The sequence below is a fragment of the Spermophilus citellus genome, assembly GCF_964194105.1.
Source record: "Spermophilus citellus genome assembly, chromosome: 1".
Taxonomy (NCBI): domain Eukaryota; kingdom Metazoa; phylum Chordata; class Mammalia; order Rodentia; family Sciuridae; genus Spermophilus; species Spermophilus citellus.
Window position 1 is genome coordinate 192,948,263 of NC_138182.1, and position 20,846 is coordinate 192,969,108.

The 20,846-nt window shown below is 32.1% G+C and overlaps 1 protein-coding gene and 1 long non-coding RNA gene across 3 annotated transcripts in view; one reads left to right on the forward strand and one right to left on the reverse strand.

The window, feature by feature from the left end:
• LOC308651072 overlaps window positions 1-20,846 on the forward strand; it is an 86,963-nt gene that overhangs the window by 40,843 nt on the left and 25,274 nt on the right. The gene's annotated exons all lie outside the window — the stretch shown is intronic.
• Window positions 1-20,846, reverse strand: part of APC (APC regulator of WNT signaling pathway) — a 131,484-nt gene that overhangs the window by 36,301 nt on the left and 74,337 nt on the right. Inside the window, 4 exon segments of the mRNA XM_081297773.1 lie at window positions 2,725-2,829; window positions 7,768-7,851; window positions 13,278-13,391; window positions 15,927-16,035. Of these exon segments, the coding sequence (XP_081153899.1) occupies window positions 2,725-2,829; window positions 7,768-7,851; window positions 13,278-13,391; window positions 15,927-16,035 (412 nt within the window).

Genomic DNA, 20,846 nt, shown 5'->3' on the forward strand with positions numbered 1-20,846 from the left:
TATAAAAGGCTGAAGACTGAAACAAAAGTTAGATATCTCCATAAACAGATGTAATTTATCATTTTTAATATTTGCAGAGTACTAAATAGGTTCCATGAGGCTACAGTCTGTCTTTTTCAATTCTCAATTCTAGAGTCCAACACATTTCATTATTTGGTACATAATAAATATTTGTTAATTTAAAAATAATCATCAAGCTGGGTGCAGTGGCGCACACCTGTAATCCTGGCAACCTGTGAGCTAAGGCAGGAGAATTTTAAGTTCAAAGCCAGTCCCAATAACTTAGTGAGACTCTGTCTGGGGAAAAAAAAAAAAGGAGACTGAGGTTGTGGCTCAGCGGTAGTGCACTTGCCTGCCATGCGTGAGGCACTGTGTTCAATTCTCAGCACCACATATAAATAAATAAATAAACAAAGGTCTATCAACAACGAAACAACAACAACAACAACAAATAAAAGGATGTAGTTCAGTAATTAAGCACTCCTGGGTTCAATCCTGGGTACCTTCCCCGAAAACTAAAAAACGATAAAAAGTAATTATCAATAGTTGTTAATAAGAACCACAACTTTTTTTTTTTTGGTAGTTGTAGATGAACAGAGTGCCTTTATTTTATTTGTTAATTTTTGTGTGGTGCTGAGGATCAAACCCAGTGCCTCACACATACTAGGCAAGCGCTTTGCCACTGAGCTACAGCCCCAGCCCCCAAACCATAACTTATCTTTCACTGAATACTAACTATATGTCAGGAACTGTGTTAAGCCTATATTGCATTTAATTCTCACAATTATTTTATAGAGGAAAAAAAAGCTCAGAGAGTTAGTTATAAGATCTATGCTAGTTAGTGAAGGAGTGAAATTTCCCACATTTGCCAACTCCAAAGCCATTTAACCATAGCTGGCTAACTGATAAATTAGCCAATTATTAATTGCTTAATGTACATTTAGGTTATTTCTAAATTTTCTTGCTACTATACATAGCATAAAGATGAATTTGTTCAAATATGTCCAACCACTCTTGATTGATTACCACATCAGCACTTGGATACTGCTATAATAAGCTATACAGCAGGGCATTATAAACTTCAATCAATTTATAAAGTTGCTCCCCAGAAAGGTTATTTCATGAAATTAATACCAATACATGAAAATGCCTGTTTACTTCCTAGTGTATCAATACTGAGTGCCACTGATTTGTGATAACTCAATGACTTGCCTACAAAAACTCATTTTAGTTGTAATTTATACTTATGTATAATTATTAGTAAAAGCTGATAATCTTTACACATGTTTATCGTTTTAATTTTCCCTGCTTATTTACTGTTCATGTTCTTTGCCCATTTTTGTTGTTGTTGATGGACGTTTATTTTATTCATTTATTTATATGCAGTGCTAAGAATCGAACCCAGTGCTTCATACATGTGAAGCCACAACTGCAGCCCTCTTTGCCCATTTTTAAAGACTCATTTTTAAATAGATGACTGGTAAATACTCTATGTATTTTGAATTTTAAGTTTTTGCTTGTCATAAATGTTTGCAAATAATGTGATCTTGGCTTTTGTTGCCTTACAATTTTGTTATGATTTTCTGCATCCTGAAGTGTCACATTTTACATAAAACCTATTGTTCCTTCCAGTACGGTTTTGCTAACCACCTCATGCTTATGAAAATTCTACCCACATTTTCATCTAACCTTTTACAAATTTTAATTGTTTTAATCCATGACATTAATTCTAATCTTAGAATGATTTTGATGTAGTGTCATATAGATCTCATAATATACTCTGCTGGATATATAAAGGTTTTCAAAATATACAAAAATTGGAATATGATCTAAGACTAAGTAGGTCTAATTCTAAGCAAATCACTTTTTTTCCTGTTGGTAAGACTGAACTTTTCTTCCTTTTATCTATGTGTAGAAACATAAACTTTCCAATAGTTACCTAAATAATAGAGAAATAATGCAAATGTGCTATTTAAAAATAATTGCTTTTGAGCTGGGGTGGTAGCTCAGTGGTAGAGCACCAACTTAATAAAATTAAAGTCCTATTTTTTTAAAAAAAAATCACTTGTTTACATTGTAAATGTATTCACTGAAGAAAATTTGGGGAATATAGAATATCCCAATGAAACATTTTGTTAATATTAGACTGCATTTCAATAAAATTCAAATAGAAATTCATGGCAATTTCTATTGATGCTAAAAATACTATGGTGATAAGTTAAACATGATATGGCTATCTTTAGTTTTCTGAGTATCAAAATCTTTTTTTTTCAATAAGATTTGAATTTCTACATTAATGTAATCTTGAAGTATAACAGAAAATAAGAACTCTAACAAAGTTCTTAGGATAATTTAAAAAACCCACATTAAAATGTCTTTGCACAGAATGCCCCCAAGAAGGAACAAATCTATCCAATACAAGCAATAATGAGGTTAAATCACATATATAAACAAAGTCTTTCAAAAAAACTCTACTCACACCAATCATTTAAGACTAACAATGAAACATGACCTAAAGCTATAGAAGTATACTTAGAAATTGATAGCATTATTGTTAAATGTAATAAGGAAAATGACAGCATTTTGATACTAAATGCTTCTAGAGATATCCTTTCTAAGGAAATAGATAAGATTTATAGATCATTTTGAAAACCATCCCAGTTTATACTTCTTTTTGAATATTCAAATATTTCATTTAAAAATATAATAGAATAATTTATTTACCTGACCACCACCAGAAGTTGCCATGTTGATTTCTGCCACTCCTTGACCTTCATTCTGCCGCTCAGCTTCATGTGAGCCAGCTTCATGCTTGTTCTGAGATGATCTCTGTTAACATGGAGTTAACATCATTACATACAAAAATGGTGTATGCTTTCTCAGTCCACAGCTTCTTTTTTGTTTTGAAGTTCTGAATGCATTAATTATATAGCTTGACAAAGGCATGGATACTGCACATTACACTTCATAACCTCCAGCATGGCTAGCAGTCGGCTACCTCGGTAGAAGGAAAGTGAAATGTGTCCCTTGAGCATTAGAACTGCACAAGACAAAGGATTTTCTGAGATTCACAGAAACACCATCCTCCACCAGCTGTGCTCACATCACTATCAGGAATATAACCCAACTAGAAAATAACTGTCTTTTCTGCAAGGTCAGAGCTGTAAATACAACAATTAAACTATCACCTTTTATGCAGGCCTATTTATACATATTTTCTTACAAATACCTTTTGTGTAGGCATATTTATACATATTTTCTGGCAAAGTTATATGAAACTGACAAGTTCTTAGATTTTGATAATGAATGAATAAAACAGAAAACCTTGCTAATGCAACCACCATCTGTTACATGAAATAAAAATGACAGATTATATCCAGTAAGAGCAGTCATTTCAAAAAAGATTATATCTAGTATAAAGCAGTCACTTTATAAAAACACCACTGCAGAGTCAAAGAAAAAAAAACAATTTCCCATCATCTTCTAGAGAAGTGCCTAGTGCTTGCTCTGGGAAAATGATACTCTAAAATAAAAATTATTCTTTAAAAATCTGACACAATAGTGGATATTATAAAATGGCTTCCACAGGAGTTTTTAACCTTAAGCTTTCCTAGATCATTTAAAAATGTGACTTAGAAAATAATTTATAAGTAACATTTCCATTGATGAACTAGTATTAGTTATATGTAAGCAACAGACAGGAGAAAAACAGTACTATCTGAAAAATCACTCTATAAATTTCATCAAAATTACAAGAGTAGAAATACACAAAGTTAACCTCGAGACAAAATGAATCAAAGACCACTAAGACCACAAAAATGTGACCCTAATGAGTAAAGGTGTCATATATTTAAAGAAAATATAATTACTGACTATCTTCTATGGTCAGTTACTTATACTATGTGTTCCAGAATACAGTGCTAACAAAATTAGACATTATTCTCTTGAAGCTTATAGACTATTCAGACGCACTCAAATAATGAAAACAATGAAGTTAAAACTTTGACAAGGTGGTATGACAAAGGAATGTGACATGGGCTGAGGGTTTGGGGAAGAGTTGTTTCAGGGAGTGCTGTTTGAATGGAGAAGTGAAGAATAAATAGTTAATTGGAAAGGAGTAGAGAATAAGCATTCTAATCAAATATGATCATACACAAAGGATTGGAAGGAGGAGGAAATGTGGCTTGTTCTAGTGCATTAAAGAATCAGTGTGGTTGAAACACCAAAAACAAGAAACAAAGTAGAATAACAACAACAACAACAACAAAAGATGGCAAAAACAAAAAATAATACTGAGGCTACCTCATTAATATATTAATGGACACGTAAATTGATTTTTTAAATCAAATTTTAAGTGGTGTAAATAGGTAGGAAACAAAGTAGTTAGGAGGCTAATGAATTAATTTAAGTAGGTGAGAGATGATGGTACTTTACAAAAAGAAAGCAGCAACAGAAATTCAACAAGTATAGTAACAGGTAAATCTGATGATAACTGAAGCTCTAAGCACATAAATAAGATTGCCTTAGACAGGAAAGATACAGAGAAAAAAGGAATAAGCCTTAAAGAATGCCTATGACTAATGAGCTATAAAGGCCAGAGAGGTAGGAAAAAACAACAACAACAAAAAGTGATTACGCTGTGATGATGAATACAACAATAATCTTAAAAAAAAAAACTAATGTATACTATGCACTAGTCAACTATTGCATACCATACCAACTCTATGTAGTACTATTATTAATCTTCATACCAACTCTATGTAGTACTATTATTATCTCCATTTTACAAATAAAGAAACTGAGGCATAGAGAATGTAAACAACCCGCTTTCATTAGATACTTAGTAAATGGTAGAGTCAGAGCTGGAATTACCATCCAGGCAGTCTCACTTCACAGCTCAATATAATATTTAAAACTTAGAGCTTTCATTTTCTTTCTTCCTTCTCTTTCCTTAATTATTTTCCTTTGACCCTGGGCTTTAGGCCCCCACTACATTTTTGAATCAGTGTCCAAAATCACCACTGACAGAGGAGACAAAAGAGGCTGCTGCTGATTCTCATGAAAGAATAAAAATCCTCATTTTCATAGTTGTAAAACTTTCCTAAGGTTTTCTGCACTAGGTTAAAGGGGTGAAAAACAATCTTTGAAACAATTTTTGTTGAGGTTATTTACAAAGCAAAAAATACACACTCACATAATACAACTAAATGATTATCAGTAAAATTTATTAAGCATCACCATAATCCTATTTTAGAATATTTCTATTCTATTATTCTAATAAGATATCTCTGCCATTTTTACTAATTCTAATCCTAGGTAAATTTGCATCAAATTCAATTGTAGGACATAGTGATATTAAAAGAACTGGTATCAAAATTGCTGAAAATAATGTTCTTTCAAAAGTTTTAAAAAACTGCTACCCTCTTTCCCAGTGTTAGCTGACTATAAATCAAAGGCATTTATATTCTCATTCTTTTATGAGAAATCTGTTTTCCATTCATCTAAGTTTTAGGAAAAAGCTTTCCTATTATCTGAAATTTCTTTTATCCCATTATCTGAAATTTCATCACAATGTGTATTAGTAAAAGATTATTTTCATCTTTGGTTGTCCGATTTTGGAGAGACTGTTTCATTTGCAAAACTATGGCCCTTGATTTTGGGAAATTTTAATTTATTTTCTCAGATCTTTCTAGTTTTCTCCAGTTCTTTGTGGAACTCCTCTTATTTAGATATTGAATCCTCTTAGAATGATTCTCTTTTATTTTTTCTGTTTTCTACCTCATTGTCTTTTTGTTCTACTTTCTAAATTTTTTTTTTTGTTGTTGTTTGTGTTTTAGACAGGGTCTGGCTAATTTGCTTAGGGCCTTGTTAAGCAGCTAAGGCTAGTCTCAAACTTGTTGTTCTCCTGCCTCAGCCTCCTGAGTCACTGGGATTACAGGCATACACCACTGTGTCCAGAGACAAAGTTATCTTTTAAACTTGCTATTAAATTTTTTGTATCTGATATCATATATACACACACACACATACCAGGGGTGTGTTAGCAATGAGCTACATCCTTACTGAGCCCTTTTTATTTTGTATTTTGAGACAGGGTCTCACTAAGTTGCTGAGGTTCTCATTGAATTACTGAGTCTGGCCTTAAACTTGTGATTCTCCTGACTTAGTCTTCTGATTTGCTGGGATTACAGAGATGTGCCACTGTGCCCATCTTTGCTATCAAAATTTTAACTCCCACAAACTTCTTTTTTATTCTCTAAATGTTTTGTTCTTGCTAAATGTCCTTTTCTTGCTTTATTTTTTTAATACTAATGTTAGTTTTCTAAAAAATTTTCTTTTTCTTTTAGTTGTCAATGGACCTTTACTTTATTTATTTATATGCAGTGCTGAGAATCAAATCCAGTGCCTCACACATGCTAGGCAAGCACTCTACCACTGAGCCACAACCCCAGCCTTTAATGTTAGTTTTATTTTTTAAGTTTTCTTCTTCTTCCTATAAGAAGAAATTATCTATTTTCTTTTTCTTTTTTTAAAAATATTTATTATAGATGGACACAACACAATGCCTTTATTTTTATGTGGTGCTGAGGATTGAACCTGGGTCCCGCCCGTGCCAGGCAAGCGCTCTACTGCTAGCCACAATTCCAGCCTGAAATTATCTATTTTCATAATCTTTGTTATTAGAAACTTTCTTAAAATGTCTTGTGGTCAGTAGTGTCCACCCATGTTTAAGAGTGTGTGAGTTATAAAAAAGTTAAATGAAGCTCTATGCCTACAGGATAGAGTCTATAAAGTAGAGTGACCTTATAATGCTGTTAAGCTGAAATATTTTCTTTAGTGAATTTTCCAACATTAGGTAACTTTAGCTCTCTTTTCTTGAGTTAGTGATGTTTTTTAAAGAAGTTCTTTCCAGAAACTTGTCTAGAGATGACAAACTTGGATATAAGTGGGAATTCCAGCATTAAGTAAGTAAATTTTCACTTAACTCAATTTTTTTAATATGGTATCCCCAATTTCAGTTACTCTAAGCTTATCCTCACCCAAAGATTGTCATTCTTTGGGGCGGAGGATCACTCATCTTTTGTTAGAACTGGAAAAGAGCAGTCACTCAGCTCTGTAGAGCTGAAAAGTACTGGCGGCTACAATTACTTCCTAAAAGATTTTCAATCCTCCTGCTTTTTGCCCTTTTTAAAACCCTTACATCCTAGGGATAACTAGTGTAGCCAGTTTTAGAACCTATTAGACTTCACAGTATACACTGGGTTGCTTCATGGCTTTTCTTAACACTTACTTAGGGGGTCACTTCTCCACAACATGGTTACAATTTGTTTATTTGTTTTCTAGCTCCCCAAAGTTTATTGTCATCAACTCCCCTGGTCTTTGTGTCTTTCATTTTATCCTTTGACCATCAGTTTAATGGGGTTTGTGGAGTAGACATAGGTAAATGTATAAAATCAGTTTATACTATGGATTACAAATAAGGAAAAAGTTTACTTACAGGATAATAGCTAAGTTAATTATCTGATTATATGTAAATGGACAGCTGATGTAAAATATCTATATTGATGTTTCTATAAATCTTAAGTGCCTAAAAGTTATAAAGAAATCAAAACAGTCAAAGGTTTTTGAAAATTCAATTTCATGAAAAAAAACAGTCAATTCTTTAGAAGAATATCCATATTTCAATGATACCACATTAATTACACATATTTTCTTAGAAAACCTACCTATTTTTTAATATGCAAACAAAAAAGACAATTTACTAACCTCTGCTTCTGTTGCTTGGGACTGTAAAAGCTGTCGTATACGCAGTATGTCCTTTTCTATTTGCTGAATTCTAGCTATTCTTCGCTAAAATGAGACCAAATTAAACATGATTTTATTTAAAAATATTAGTGCAAACAGTATTACTGTGGCTATCAATGAACAGATCAGGATTATGTCAAACCATTTTTATGCAAGCAGTTAGAAATGTATATATTTTCACATTAATGACAAATTCGGTTAATTCAGTTTTTTTAATACACTGAAATTTATGCAACAGATCTACAGATTTGTTTAGTAAAACTGTATAAATACAAATCACATATCAAATTGCATGGTTTATGTATTGTGCAACTTGGTGTTGAATGGGAGTGGAGTTTAGAGGTAGAAAACATGTTAAGCTTATTCAAGGCTCTTCTTATTTAATTTCAAACACCATTCTCCCCCCAAAAAGTTATTTTCAAAAAATTTCAAGAAAGAAAATTACACCTGGATTTAATCATTTATATTAATCTAGGCATTAATATTATGTAATGGATGTATATAAAGCATAGTATATCTATAAAGGAAAATAATATCTGATTTATTTTCATAAACATTGGGGTAAAACAATAGAACTAACACTCCTAAAGTTACCCCTGTTCCACGTCAGTAGTATTTTTCAGACTTCCAAAATACCTACCACAGCTAAACATTATTTTTATTTCCAATAAAAGGACCACATAGGGTTGGGGTTGTGGCTCAGGAGTAGAGTGCTCGCCTAGTGTGTGCAAGGCCCTGGGTTCAATCCTCAGCACCACATAAAAATAAATAAATAAAACAAAGGTGTTGTTAAAAAAATAAATAATAAAAGGACCACAAAGATGGCATAGCTTTGCTACCTACCACGATGGGACTACCCAGTGACCACAAAGCAGTAACTACATATTGAACTACATGGAACTGTAGTTATTTTGTTTTATTATTACTATTATTTTCTTTAGTGCTGGGGATCAAACCTAGGCCTCAATCGTGATAGGAAAGTGTTCTACCACTGAGCTATACCCTCTCCCCCTTGGTTTTGTTTTATTCATCCATTCATTCATTTATGTATCTGGGGTACTGGGGATTTAATCCAGTGGTATTCTGCTACTGAGCTTCATCTCTTTTCATTTTTTTATTCTGAAAAGGTGCTAAGGTGCTAGGTCGCCCTCAGACTTGTAATCTTCCTATCTTGGCCTCCTGAGTAGTTGGATTTACTGATGTGTACCACTGTACTCAGCTTCTTTTAATTTTTATGAGTACTAGTAGAAGTGAGAAAAACCAAATTACTTAAATATAATGACCTTGCAAATTCAAGTTATTTTTAAAAATCTACATTACAATAGAGACAATACATAGGTTTTAAAAATAAATACTGATAATTTTGTACCATTCATTTTCTGCAATAATATGATAGGTAACATCTTAATACTGAAGTATTAAAATCTGTGTTATAAAAGTAACCTTTTTCTTTTTTGGTAGGATTCTAGAGATGGAACCCAGGGCCTCACACATACCAGGCAAACAATGAGCAACATCCCCAGCCCCTTTATTTTGAGACAGGTCATGCTAAGTTATCAGGTTGGGCCTTGAATTTGAAATCCTCCTGACTCAGCCTCCTGGGGAGCCGGGATTATAGACATGCACCACCATGCCTGGCTAAAAGTAATTGTTTCAATAAGGAAAAACAATATTAGAAGCTAAATAATTTCCATACTTTTTGGTTACTTGCCCCATCAATGAAACATTTCTGAGCATATATCTCTAATAGATAAATTTAAAAATGCTTATTGCAGCAATTACCCAATGTTATGATATACAAAGAACAGAAAAACTCCAAGTAGCTATGCTAGTTACCCAATCCCCTGCTTCAAACACCCATCTATTTTCCTTCCTTCCTTCCTTTTTAATATAACTGTGCTGATTCTCTGTCATGATTCTGCAAGTAGTAAACTTATTAAATAACATCCTCTAATTAACAAATTTTATCACGATTAATGCATACCATGAAAACAGACTGAAGAAGAAATGCCTGTACTTTTGGTAAGCATTCTAAAGGTACTGTACAGATAAGTGAATACTTCTAAAACCAGATAGTGAATATCTTCTGTTTTTAGAAACTACCAAACTATTCTAAATTTGATTGTTTCTCTTCTTTCTATAAGTAATCAGCTCTTCCCCATCAATAAAGTCCTAGATCAAAAATTTTAATAAAGGATGAAAACAGGAAATTATATCTAAATTCCTCTCTGATACCGTATTTATTAGTACATTTTAATTATATAGAATAATGAATGTTATTGTGGCATAATTGTACATGCACATAATACACTTAAATTATAACCTACTCCCTCACCCTCAGTCAACCTTTCCCCCCTCCCCCACCCACTTCCCTCTTCTCCAAAATCTTTCTTTTTTTTCCTTTTTTTTGTGTGGTGCTAAAATTTGAACTCTGGACCTTGCACAACAGGGAAAAAAAAAAGCCTCAAGGACTAGAAAGGACAAAAAAAATTATTATTATTTGCACATGCTACGCAAGCACTCTATCACTGAGCAACATCCCCAGCCCTCTACAATCTTTCTACTTTCATATTATGTTTTGTTTTTCCCCTGGATTCCACATGAGAGAAAACATGCAATACTTGACTTTCTGAGTCTGTCTTATTTCACTTAACATGATATCCAATTCACCCATTTTTTTGTAAAATGACATGATTGCATTTTCTTTTTAATATTTTTTTTAGTTGTAGATGGACACAATACCTTTATTTATTTGTTTATTTTATGTTGTGTCTTAATTTTAATATAGTAAACTTTATCAGTCTTTTATTTTTATAATGAGTTTCATGTCTTATTTAAGAAACATTTGCCTAGCATGTGTGAGGCACCACATTAAAAAAAAATTAAGTTAAATTGGCACCAAAATAGACCTGGAGACCAATAGTACAGAATAGAGGACACAAAGACTAACCCATATAACTACAGTTATCTTATATTAGACAAAGGCACCAAAACCATATATTGGAGAAAAGACAGCCTCTTCATCATATGGTGCTGGGAAAACTGGAAATCCACATGTAACAAAATGAAATTAAACCTCTCTCTCACACCATGCACAAAATTCAATTCAAAGTGGATCAAGGATCTAGGAATTAAACCAGAGACCCTGTGCCTAATGGAAGAAAAAGTAGGCCCAAATCTCCATCACGTCGGAGTAGGCCCCAACTTCCTTAATAAGATTCCTATAGTGCAAGAATTAAAACCAAGAATCAATAAAAGGGATGGATTCAAACTAAAAAGTTTCTTCTCAGCAAAAGAAACAATCAGTGAGGTGAATAGAGAGCCTACTAATTGAGAACAAATTTTTACTACCTGCATGTCAGATAAAGCATTAATCTCTAGGGTATATAAAGAACTCAAAAATCTTAACACCAAAAAACCCCACAAATAACCCAATCAATAAATGGGCCAAGGAACTAATGACACTTTTCAGAAGAAGATATAAAATCAATCAACATATGAAAAAATGTTCAACATTTCTAGGAATTAGAGAAATGCAAATCAAAACTACACTAAGATTTCATCTCATTCCAGTCAGAATGGCAGCTATTAAGAAAACAAACAACAATAAGTGTTAGCAAGGATGTTGGGGGAAAGGCACACTCATACATTGCTGGTGGGACTGCAAATTGGTACAACCAAGATGGAAAGCAGTATGGAGATTCCTTGGAAAATTTGGAATGGAACCACCATTTGACCAGTTATCCCACTCCTTGGATTATACTCAAAGGACTTAAAATCAGCATACTACAGGGACACAGCCACATCAATGTTTATAGCAGCACAATTCACAACAGGTAAACTGTGGAACCAACCTACCTAGATGCCCTTCAGTAGATGAGTGGATAAAGAAACTGGTAAATATACACAATGGAATGTTTCTCAGTAATAAAAGAGAATAAAATCATGGCGTTTGCAGGTAAATGGATGGAGCTGGAGAATATAATGCTAAGTGAAGTAAGCTAATCCCCCATACCAAAGGCCAAATGTTTTCTTTGATATGAGGATGATGACTCATAATGGCGATGGTGGGGGGGAGCATGGGAAGAATGGAGGAACTTTAGATAGAGCAAAGGGGAGGGAGGGGAAGGGAGGGGGTAAGGGGGTAGAAATGAAGGTGGAATGAGTTAGACATTACTACCCTAAGTACATCTATGAAGACACAATGGTGTGAAAATACTTTGTGTACAATTAGTGACTTGAAAAATTGTGCTCTATATGTGTAATATGAAATGAATTGTATTCTGCCATCATGTAATTACATATTAGAATAAATAATTTAATTAAAAAAGATATTATGTCTGTCTATAACTAAAACAAAAAAGTTAAAAAGAAAAGAAATTCATTCCTACTCAGTTTCATAAACATAATTATGTATATTTTTAACTAAAAAGTTTAAAGTTTTACTTTTGATACTTAAGTCAATCTATCTGAATGAAAGAAGCAAAAAAGGGGGTGAGAAAAAAACTAACATTATAACACATATATATATATGCATGTGTCAGCATGCGCGCGCACACACACACACAATTTATACCCCCAACTAGTTGTGAAACTAACAGGCATGGACTACAAAATGCATGATAATACTAGTGTTAAGGATAATCTGAAGTCTACATTAGTTTATAATTACATCTAACAAAAATAGAATACACTTTATGTTTAGGAAGTTACCACATAAGATAAACCCTATGTTTTGGGAAATACAAAATGTCCTAATAAAAATATTCCCAAGCTTATTATGGAACAGAAAAGGCAGTCAAGAAAACCTCTCTATAGAGATTAAAAACATTAGTCAGTTGTGTTTGTATGAACACAGAAAGCTATACTGAATAGTATGTGAAAATGCTTAATATGCTTTCTTCACATCAGTTAAGGGTAGAAATATGGGAATGTTCTCTATCCAACTCATCTCATCGCCTATAATGTTTTCTTTATGTTTCCTTCTTACCATCCTTGAATGAGCATTTTCTTTATTTTTAAGTGCAAAACTTGGAAGAGCAATGACACATTCTGGATGTCATACTTAGATAATAAGAAGAAAAAATCTCATATGAGAGCTGAAGGTAGCTATCAGATACTAATCAGAATCTTTTGCTCTTCCTTATAAAGCAGAACAGAATGATACTGGGGAAAATGAAATATGGTAGACAGAATTATGTGAACAGTATTTAAATTAACCAGCAGCCATGATAAATTGTTATCTTAAAATAGTGCCAAAAAAAAAAAGATAAGACTTATAAATTTATTTCTCTTCCCCCTCTTCTTTTTTTTTTTTTTTTTTTTAATGATGCTGGGGATCAGATCCAAGGCTTTCCATACGCTAGGTAAGGGAACTGTCAATGAACTATATATGCCTGGCCCCATAAATATCTCTAAAAACAAAATTTAATCAATATTAACAGAATTGTAGTAGCTTAAAAACAAGTTACCTGTGCTCGTTTTTCCATATCCTGGCAAGTACCCAGTTGTTCTTCCATTGCAACTCTGATTTGCCTTGCTTCATATTCCAATTGCCTTCTGGTCATATCTGTTTGTAAGGAAAACTAAAACCACAATAATATAAAAATATCAATATCTAGCATTTTCAACTTATAAATCAAAAGCATATAAGTACCAATAAAATAAACGTAAATCCTTGTACATGGAAAATTATTTTTTTATTCCAAGGAGTCCTAAAACTTGATGATAGGTACTACACTCAATCTGGGTCCCTGAGGTGATATGTAGTTAAAGCACTGCCTTGAATTCACAAATGGCTTTGAGTATAATACAATTAATTTGTATTGTTTCATTTAAAATATGTAACTGGTTCAGTTGGGTGAGCCTAACTTTAGTTCCCCTATGATTCTCTCCTCTGAAAAGGCACTACTTTTAATTACTGTAAACTAGCATATTAACATGAAAAAAAAAATCAAGAAACAGGTTCATTGCTCTTAAGTTTGGATCTCAATTTAAGGTAAGGATTACCACTATACACATAAACAAAATAGAACTTTTCCTTTTGTAAAATGAAGAAAATGAGGTAAGAAAAACCCTACATGTAATAAAACATAGATGGTCATAAATAAATGAGACAAAGTCAACACAAACTTTGGTAAGTAAGTATCTAAAAGTGAAGCAAAGTTGAAAAATTATCAGAGTGGGTATTAACTCATTCAAAAATCTACTAACCCTCTAATTAAAATTCCAGACACTATGATAATTGCCAGGCATATAAAGAGATGCAAAGAAAAAGGTAGAATATGATTAGATAAAATAGCAGGTAATAGTTATAATGGGCCACCAAAGGGAATGAAGAAATGCTATGGATTTTTCATGTTCTATGTGCTTATAGAAAACTGCACATGCCATATGTCTGATTCAAAATAGCATTCCTGCCTAAGAACTCCAAATTGCATTTTAAGAGAAGTTCTCACCCTCTTCCCTTGCAACATATACAACACATTTACATGCAGAATATAGTTCTATAGGCAGACACAAATTATGGCTACAATATAGATGAAATAGCCTGTATGTTATTTCTTATTCTCACTGAGCCAGTTGTCATTTCATTCATTTGTCTTTCACTTTTCAACCACCCCATGCAAATAAATATATACAGAACATGACACAATATGTTGCAATGTGTTTGAAGTTGTTTTAAGAAATGTCTAATACTTTGAAAAGTACGTAAGTATTTTCACATGAAAATTTTCATTAGTTTCGTACCCCAATATGAAAAAAAAACTTGGGTAATTAAAGAAAAATAGTTATAAAACACAAGCAAGTTTAAATGTGTTATGTTGTCAGTGGTCCATAATAATGTCTTGGATATTCTATTAAAGATGATTATTTAATAAATAGGGAATAATTAGACAGGTGATCTTTATTTCAGATAGTAACCAGTTGCTCTTGAGTTTCATATATATATCTAAGTCCTTTCCTGAATCTGACTGCATGTCTCAAATACACTGGGTTTTGTATTCTTATTACCAAAGATAATAGCAAAACTATGTTTTTTTTTTTTTTGGTCCATTAAAAAAAATCCCATGAAACCCTTTTAATTCCTAATCCTTATCTGGTAACAATTCTCCAGTAACTGTCTTTTGCTACTTGTGTACTTGATTCCCAGGAAGATTTTAAGGGCATTTGTCAGAAAGAGGGATCCCTGAATGACTTTTCTAAGAAAGTGAACATTTAAGCCTCTAGTTTTAGCTCCTGCCCCTCAACCTCCACTCAGGAAGTCTTGCTAATAACTACACATCCTAAAAAAGTTTTTCCTTATTTCTACTTTTACTTTTTTGCCTATCATGTTCTTAAAAATGCTATTGTAACATGAAAAAGCTAAGCTATGAAAGCCAGTTATATTTTAATTAGTCTATTTTTTTCTTTTAAAAATTATATAAAGTATTTATGGACAACAGTTAAAATACAGTCTTTTGAGATTAGTAATATACTTCAGAAGATTTCTTAAAATATGTGCCATTCCATGAATAAAAACAGTTAACAGAGAGGTAGGATGAATAGGCGGCTTACAGGATTTTTTTTAACATAGCTATATTTGCAAAATAAACTGTAGAACTTGCAAAAATATTAAGATCTATGCCTATAGCTATTGTCATTTATACCTGTAATAGGATTCAAATAATCTTCAAATGTCATATAGAAATAAAAAATTAATAATAGAAAAAATCTTCAAAGCTATTTTTGTTCTAAAAACTATCTGGCATGATTTCTACAATATGGTACCAAAAAATTCGCAGGTGTTAACAAACATTTCTAGAGAGTATGTTTGGAAATTCAATATACAGAATTAAAAAAAAACAGTTGTCAAGTGGAATCCTGAGTCCTTTAGGAGTTAAATATTTTCTCAACTCAGGGCTTGAAATAAATACTTGTTGGAACATGATTAAATTTAATTATCTTTATAAATAAAAATTTATTACTTCCAATATATTCAGGTTTAAAGTTCATAAAACATATTACATTCTACAAGTTATTATAATTTCAGTTATCCTGAATTTGTAATAGATTACCTAGGTACTTCTAAAGATCAAGTTATTAAAGTCTAAAATAAGTTGTACTGCCATGTTACTTACATTTTCAGTTAAAGGAAGGCTATCTATTCTTTTAGTGAGATTCTGAAGTTGAGCATAATACCAGTCTTTTTCTTTTTCTTCTTTGTCAAGATCAGCAAGGAGTAATGATCTATTTTTTAAAGAAAGGTAAGTTTACATAATGCTAATACAGACTGCAAAGAGTAATCTTTACCAGCTGTTATTGTAAAGTTCTCTAATTAAAATATTAACAATGAAAAAATTACTTATTTGGATTCTTGAAGGCAGTCTTAAAGAGTATTGTAATCATTAAAATTTGAATACTAAAAAGTTTGCTACTTTCCCCCTAAGTAAATTGGTACTCATCTTTACTAATATACTTACATTCCAAAGGCTTTCTTCTGATTTATTTACAGTTAAGGATATGATGAGAATAAAAAGTACAGATAACAAAATTCAAAATTAATACAAGAATAAAAAGTACACTAAAAAAGTTTAGAAAAGTAGCAATTTTGCTAGAAAACAAATTTGCTAGAATATAGGAAGCTACTACCTTGGACACAATTGTAGTTTCAGCTTCTTAGCAGCCAAAATAATAAGAAATATACTGTCTCTGTGTAATAGAAGAAATTATTTGGAGGTAGAGAAACTTCTTGGTTTGAAATTTGAAGATGAATTTATGCAATTCCTGAATAAACCAATCAATGGTGTCTTCAATAGTAATCTACATTGAGATACTGCATACTTGGATCATTATAAACATAAATGCCCAATAAGAATGTTACTGGGCTAACACTCAATAGGTACAAAAAGTACATGGTCTATCTCTTTTTATGTAGTTCTTTCCCAAAGCAATGACTACTATCATTTTCTTGTGCATATTTCCACAGATATACTATAATGATACAAAAGTATGTATGCATGACATGTACACATTTTAAATAGCAGCATATTATAATACATGTTGTTCTATAAATATTTTTCACTTAAAAATCTTATTTTGGAGATTGTTTCCAAGAGAACATAAAGAAGTATTATATATTTTTTGCTAGCCGTGTAATACCCAATATATCCCACAATATTCATGCATACATGAAAAGATATACTATAACCACTTCTTCGTTGGTGGGCACTTATGGCCTTTCCAAAATCTTTTGTTATTACAAATATTGTTACATTGAGTGACTTCATATATACCTCATTTCATACAAGATAAATTCCTAGCATACAGTACTAAGAACTTACTGTTCTTGTTAGATGTATACCAATTTAAACTCCTATCATTTTTCACCAATGTGTGTAACCCAACATTTTAATTTTTGCATATCTAATTTTTTAAAAAAACAGTGTATCATGGTTTTAATTTGATGTCTCTTAATGTGAATGAGGCTTTTTTTTTTCAAGTTTAAAAACCATCTGGGTCCTTTTCTATGACTTTTTCTTCATCATTTAGAGGGCCTCTTCTATATTAAGAATGATAGTACTTTGTCAGTTACTGGACTGCATATATATTTATCAGTATAACACTTGTCTTCAAACTTTATTTATAATCTCTAAATTTTGGGAAATTTTGATTTTCATGAATTCCTATTTGTAGATACTTTTTACTAAGATTTCTGGAATTTGGTCATACACAGAAATGTTCTTCACTCCAATATTACTGTTATTTAAAAAAAGTCTTGTTTGATATTTTCTCAGGAAATATGGGAATAAATGAATCTTGGTAGTGAGTATAAGTGTAAGTGTAAGGAAAGTTCTGTTCTTGCTAAAATTTCCTTTCCTTTATTGGGAAGCAATTTTAAAAATAAGCAACTTTAATAATGAGAGAATACACAGGAAGGAAGCCCTGTTTATGATATAGCAATCTTGGGGGAGCACAGACCAATGAGAAGCTGCTCTCACATTTCTGACAACAAGAACAGGGGCAGTGTAAAAGCCTAAACTCCTTCCACATCTGTATATCACAAGGAAGGAAGGAAGGAAGGAAGGAAGGAAGGAAGGAAGGAAGGAAGGAAGGAAGGAAGGGGGGGAGAAAATCATCAAAGAAATAACAGTTTTTAAACCTGAAGAAAAACAAATTGTCAGATTAAAAGGGTCCAATAAATATTCAGCATGATGAAGAAAACACGCATACCAATGCATTTGAAAGCTTCAAGAGGAAAAATAGCTACTACAAAGGAATGAGAATCCAATTCATATCATCCGATTGCTATCAAACATCTCATCAGCTACTTTGATAATGAAGAAGAAAACTGAGTTTGAGCCTGTATCTATCCAAACTACAAGTCAAGTATGAAAGCAAAATAAAGATTTGTTCCACGAGCAAGAACTCAATCTATTTCTTTCCAACATAGAAATAATCAAGAAGACATAAATTATATCAAGATTACATGGGAAGTGTAATGACAAGAAATTCTACCATTAGAGTCTTGTGGCACATAAAACAAACGGTCCAAATCAGAATAGAAAAGTTAATGGGCACCAATAAAAATTTTCTTAAGAAGAAAACAAAACCAGAAGATCCTAGTAGTATGGTAAAACACAAATTTCTGCTTCTAACAACATAAGACACTCTGAAATTCTAGAAAAGACAATTATAGAGAAAGACATACTCTAAATAGGACCATCTTCTGCAAATAGCAGAGGTGTATGATATTCTATTAATAGAGAGAAAAAAATTAATTCGGGCATACTAACTCCATAGTGACCAAAAACTATAGAGCCATAATGAGACACTTGATTTCAACATCTATAATTAACTTAAAAAAAATCAAATACACTGAACAAATTGTTACTAGTGTCAACAAAATGAAAGTAAATATACAGTTGACATATATAGTGCAGCTTAAAACATACAGTCGCAAGACAGAACAAAAATTAATGTTACTTAAGGGCTGGGTTGTGGCTCAGTGGTAGAGCACTCACCTAGCATGTGTGAGGCACTGAGTTAGATTCTCATCATGGAATATTACTAATTAATTAATTAATAATTAATGGTCCATTGATAACTAAAAAAATAAAAAAGAATGTTAAATTTAAAATATAAGAATTAATAAAGTAATAAGTATGCCAGGTGCTGTGGCACATGCCTGTAATCCCAGCAACTGGGGAAGCTGGGGTAGGAGTATGGCAGGTTCAAGGCCAGTGGTAGCAACTTAGCAAGACTGTGTCTGAAAATATATAGTAAAAAAGACTAGCAATGTAGTTCAGTGGAAAAGCATTCCATGGGTTCAATCACTGGTACCAAATAAAATAAAATAAAATAAAATAAATCAAGAACTAGTAATGTAAATATATTATATAGAATTATGAAAAGTAACTCTTCCATGGGAAGCAAGACTGGGGTTAGGAAAGGGTGAAGTGGAATATGAATTTTTTTTAATGATGATGCTTTTTAAAGCACACTTAGTGATGCTAATGATCAGTTGGTCTGGGTTGAGAACCTTTGAGCAAAAGCATCTAATAATTCTTTCTTCTCAGATAAAATAACTCTTTATAATATAATGTGTAATAATGTCTGAATCAAAAGCTGGTGAGAGGATGTCTTTTCTATAGTAATATTAGAAAGGGCTAATATTTTAACAAGAAATATATTCTTCACTTGAAGTTAAAAAGTCAGAATATAGGGCTGGGGGTATAGCTCAGTTGGTAGAGTGCTTGTCTCTCAAGCACAAGGCCCCTCGGTTCAACCCCCAGCACCAAAAAAAAAAAAAAAAAAAAAAAAAAGAAAAAAAAAAAAAGTCAGAATACTAGCTTGAAGTTATTTAGTGTGGTATTATATAGGAATAAAAGATATCAAAATCATTGAATTTAAGATTTTAAACAGAGAAATAAAGTTTTTATGGATTTAAATTTAAAGAATGTGGGAAGACTGGAAATAAATAAATAATGGCAAGGTAGAAAATAAGAACTTTTAAAAAACATATCAGAGAGGTTGAGACAAAGGAACATTTTTATTACCAGTATTCCTCACTACTTATGGCTCCATTTGTTAGGTACTAGTATTCACAGTATACATCTACTTTAAAAATTAATCTTTTTCCAAAATTCTTTCTGCTGATGAAACTGAGACATTACCTACATGAAGCAAAATAAACTCTTAGGAAAGAATATTCATACATCCTTTCTCCTTAACAGATTCAAAGGGCACAAATAAAAGGAAGACCATGAACCCTCTTTTCCTGCTTATTTTTTAGAATAGTGTTTTGATAGTTTAAGTTCAGGGTACGAAAAAAAGACCCATGTGTTATGGTTTGGATGTGAGGTGTCCTCCAAAAGCTCATGTGAAATAGTGTAAGAAGGTTTGAAGAAGAAATGATTGGGTCCTGAAGAGTTTAAACCCAATCAGTGAATTAATCTCCTGATAGGCTCCTCCCCTACAATTGTTCTGATTGGTTCCTTTTAGTCACAGTAGTCAAAAAGCTGACTAAAACACCATGTAAAATTAAAGATGAAACCAAGCTTAACATCACTTCTGGTCCAGATGATTATCATTATTTTTATAGATAGGCATACCTAAAATCAGAAAGTAATGAAAGATCTTTTGCCTTGATGAGATATGCTGGGCATTTTCTATATATGGTATAAGAATACTTAATATTCACAACTTCACAATATTGAACCATTCCCTGTTTTACAGAAGAATTTGACCCCAAAATTTAGTCACCTGACCAAGGTCACAAAGCTAACATGTAATATATATTTTACCATCTTGAATGTCTAACAAAGCTTTTAGGAATTCGAAGATAATACGGTACCATCTGTACGTTAAAGAATATTTTAGGTGACATAAAACACTTGAAAAAAATTTTTGGTAATGATCTATATTCTGATATCTATAGTGAGATAATTTTAACTTCAGGAAAAGAATTAATATGATAGCTGTTGAGAAACCAGTACTCATTCTATATGACAAGCAATGTATTTTAGATGGGGAAAGTGATAAATTAAGAAAAGTTTTAT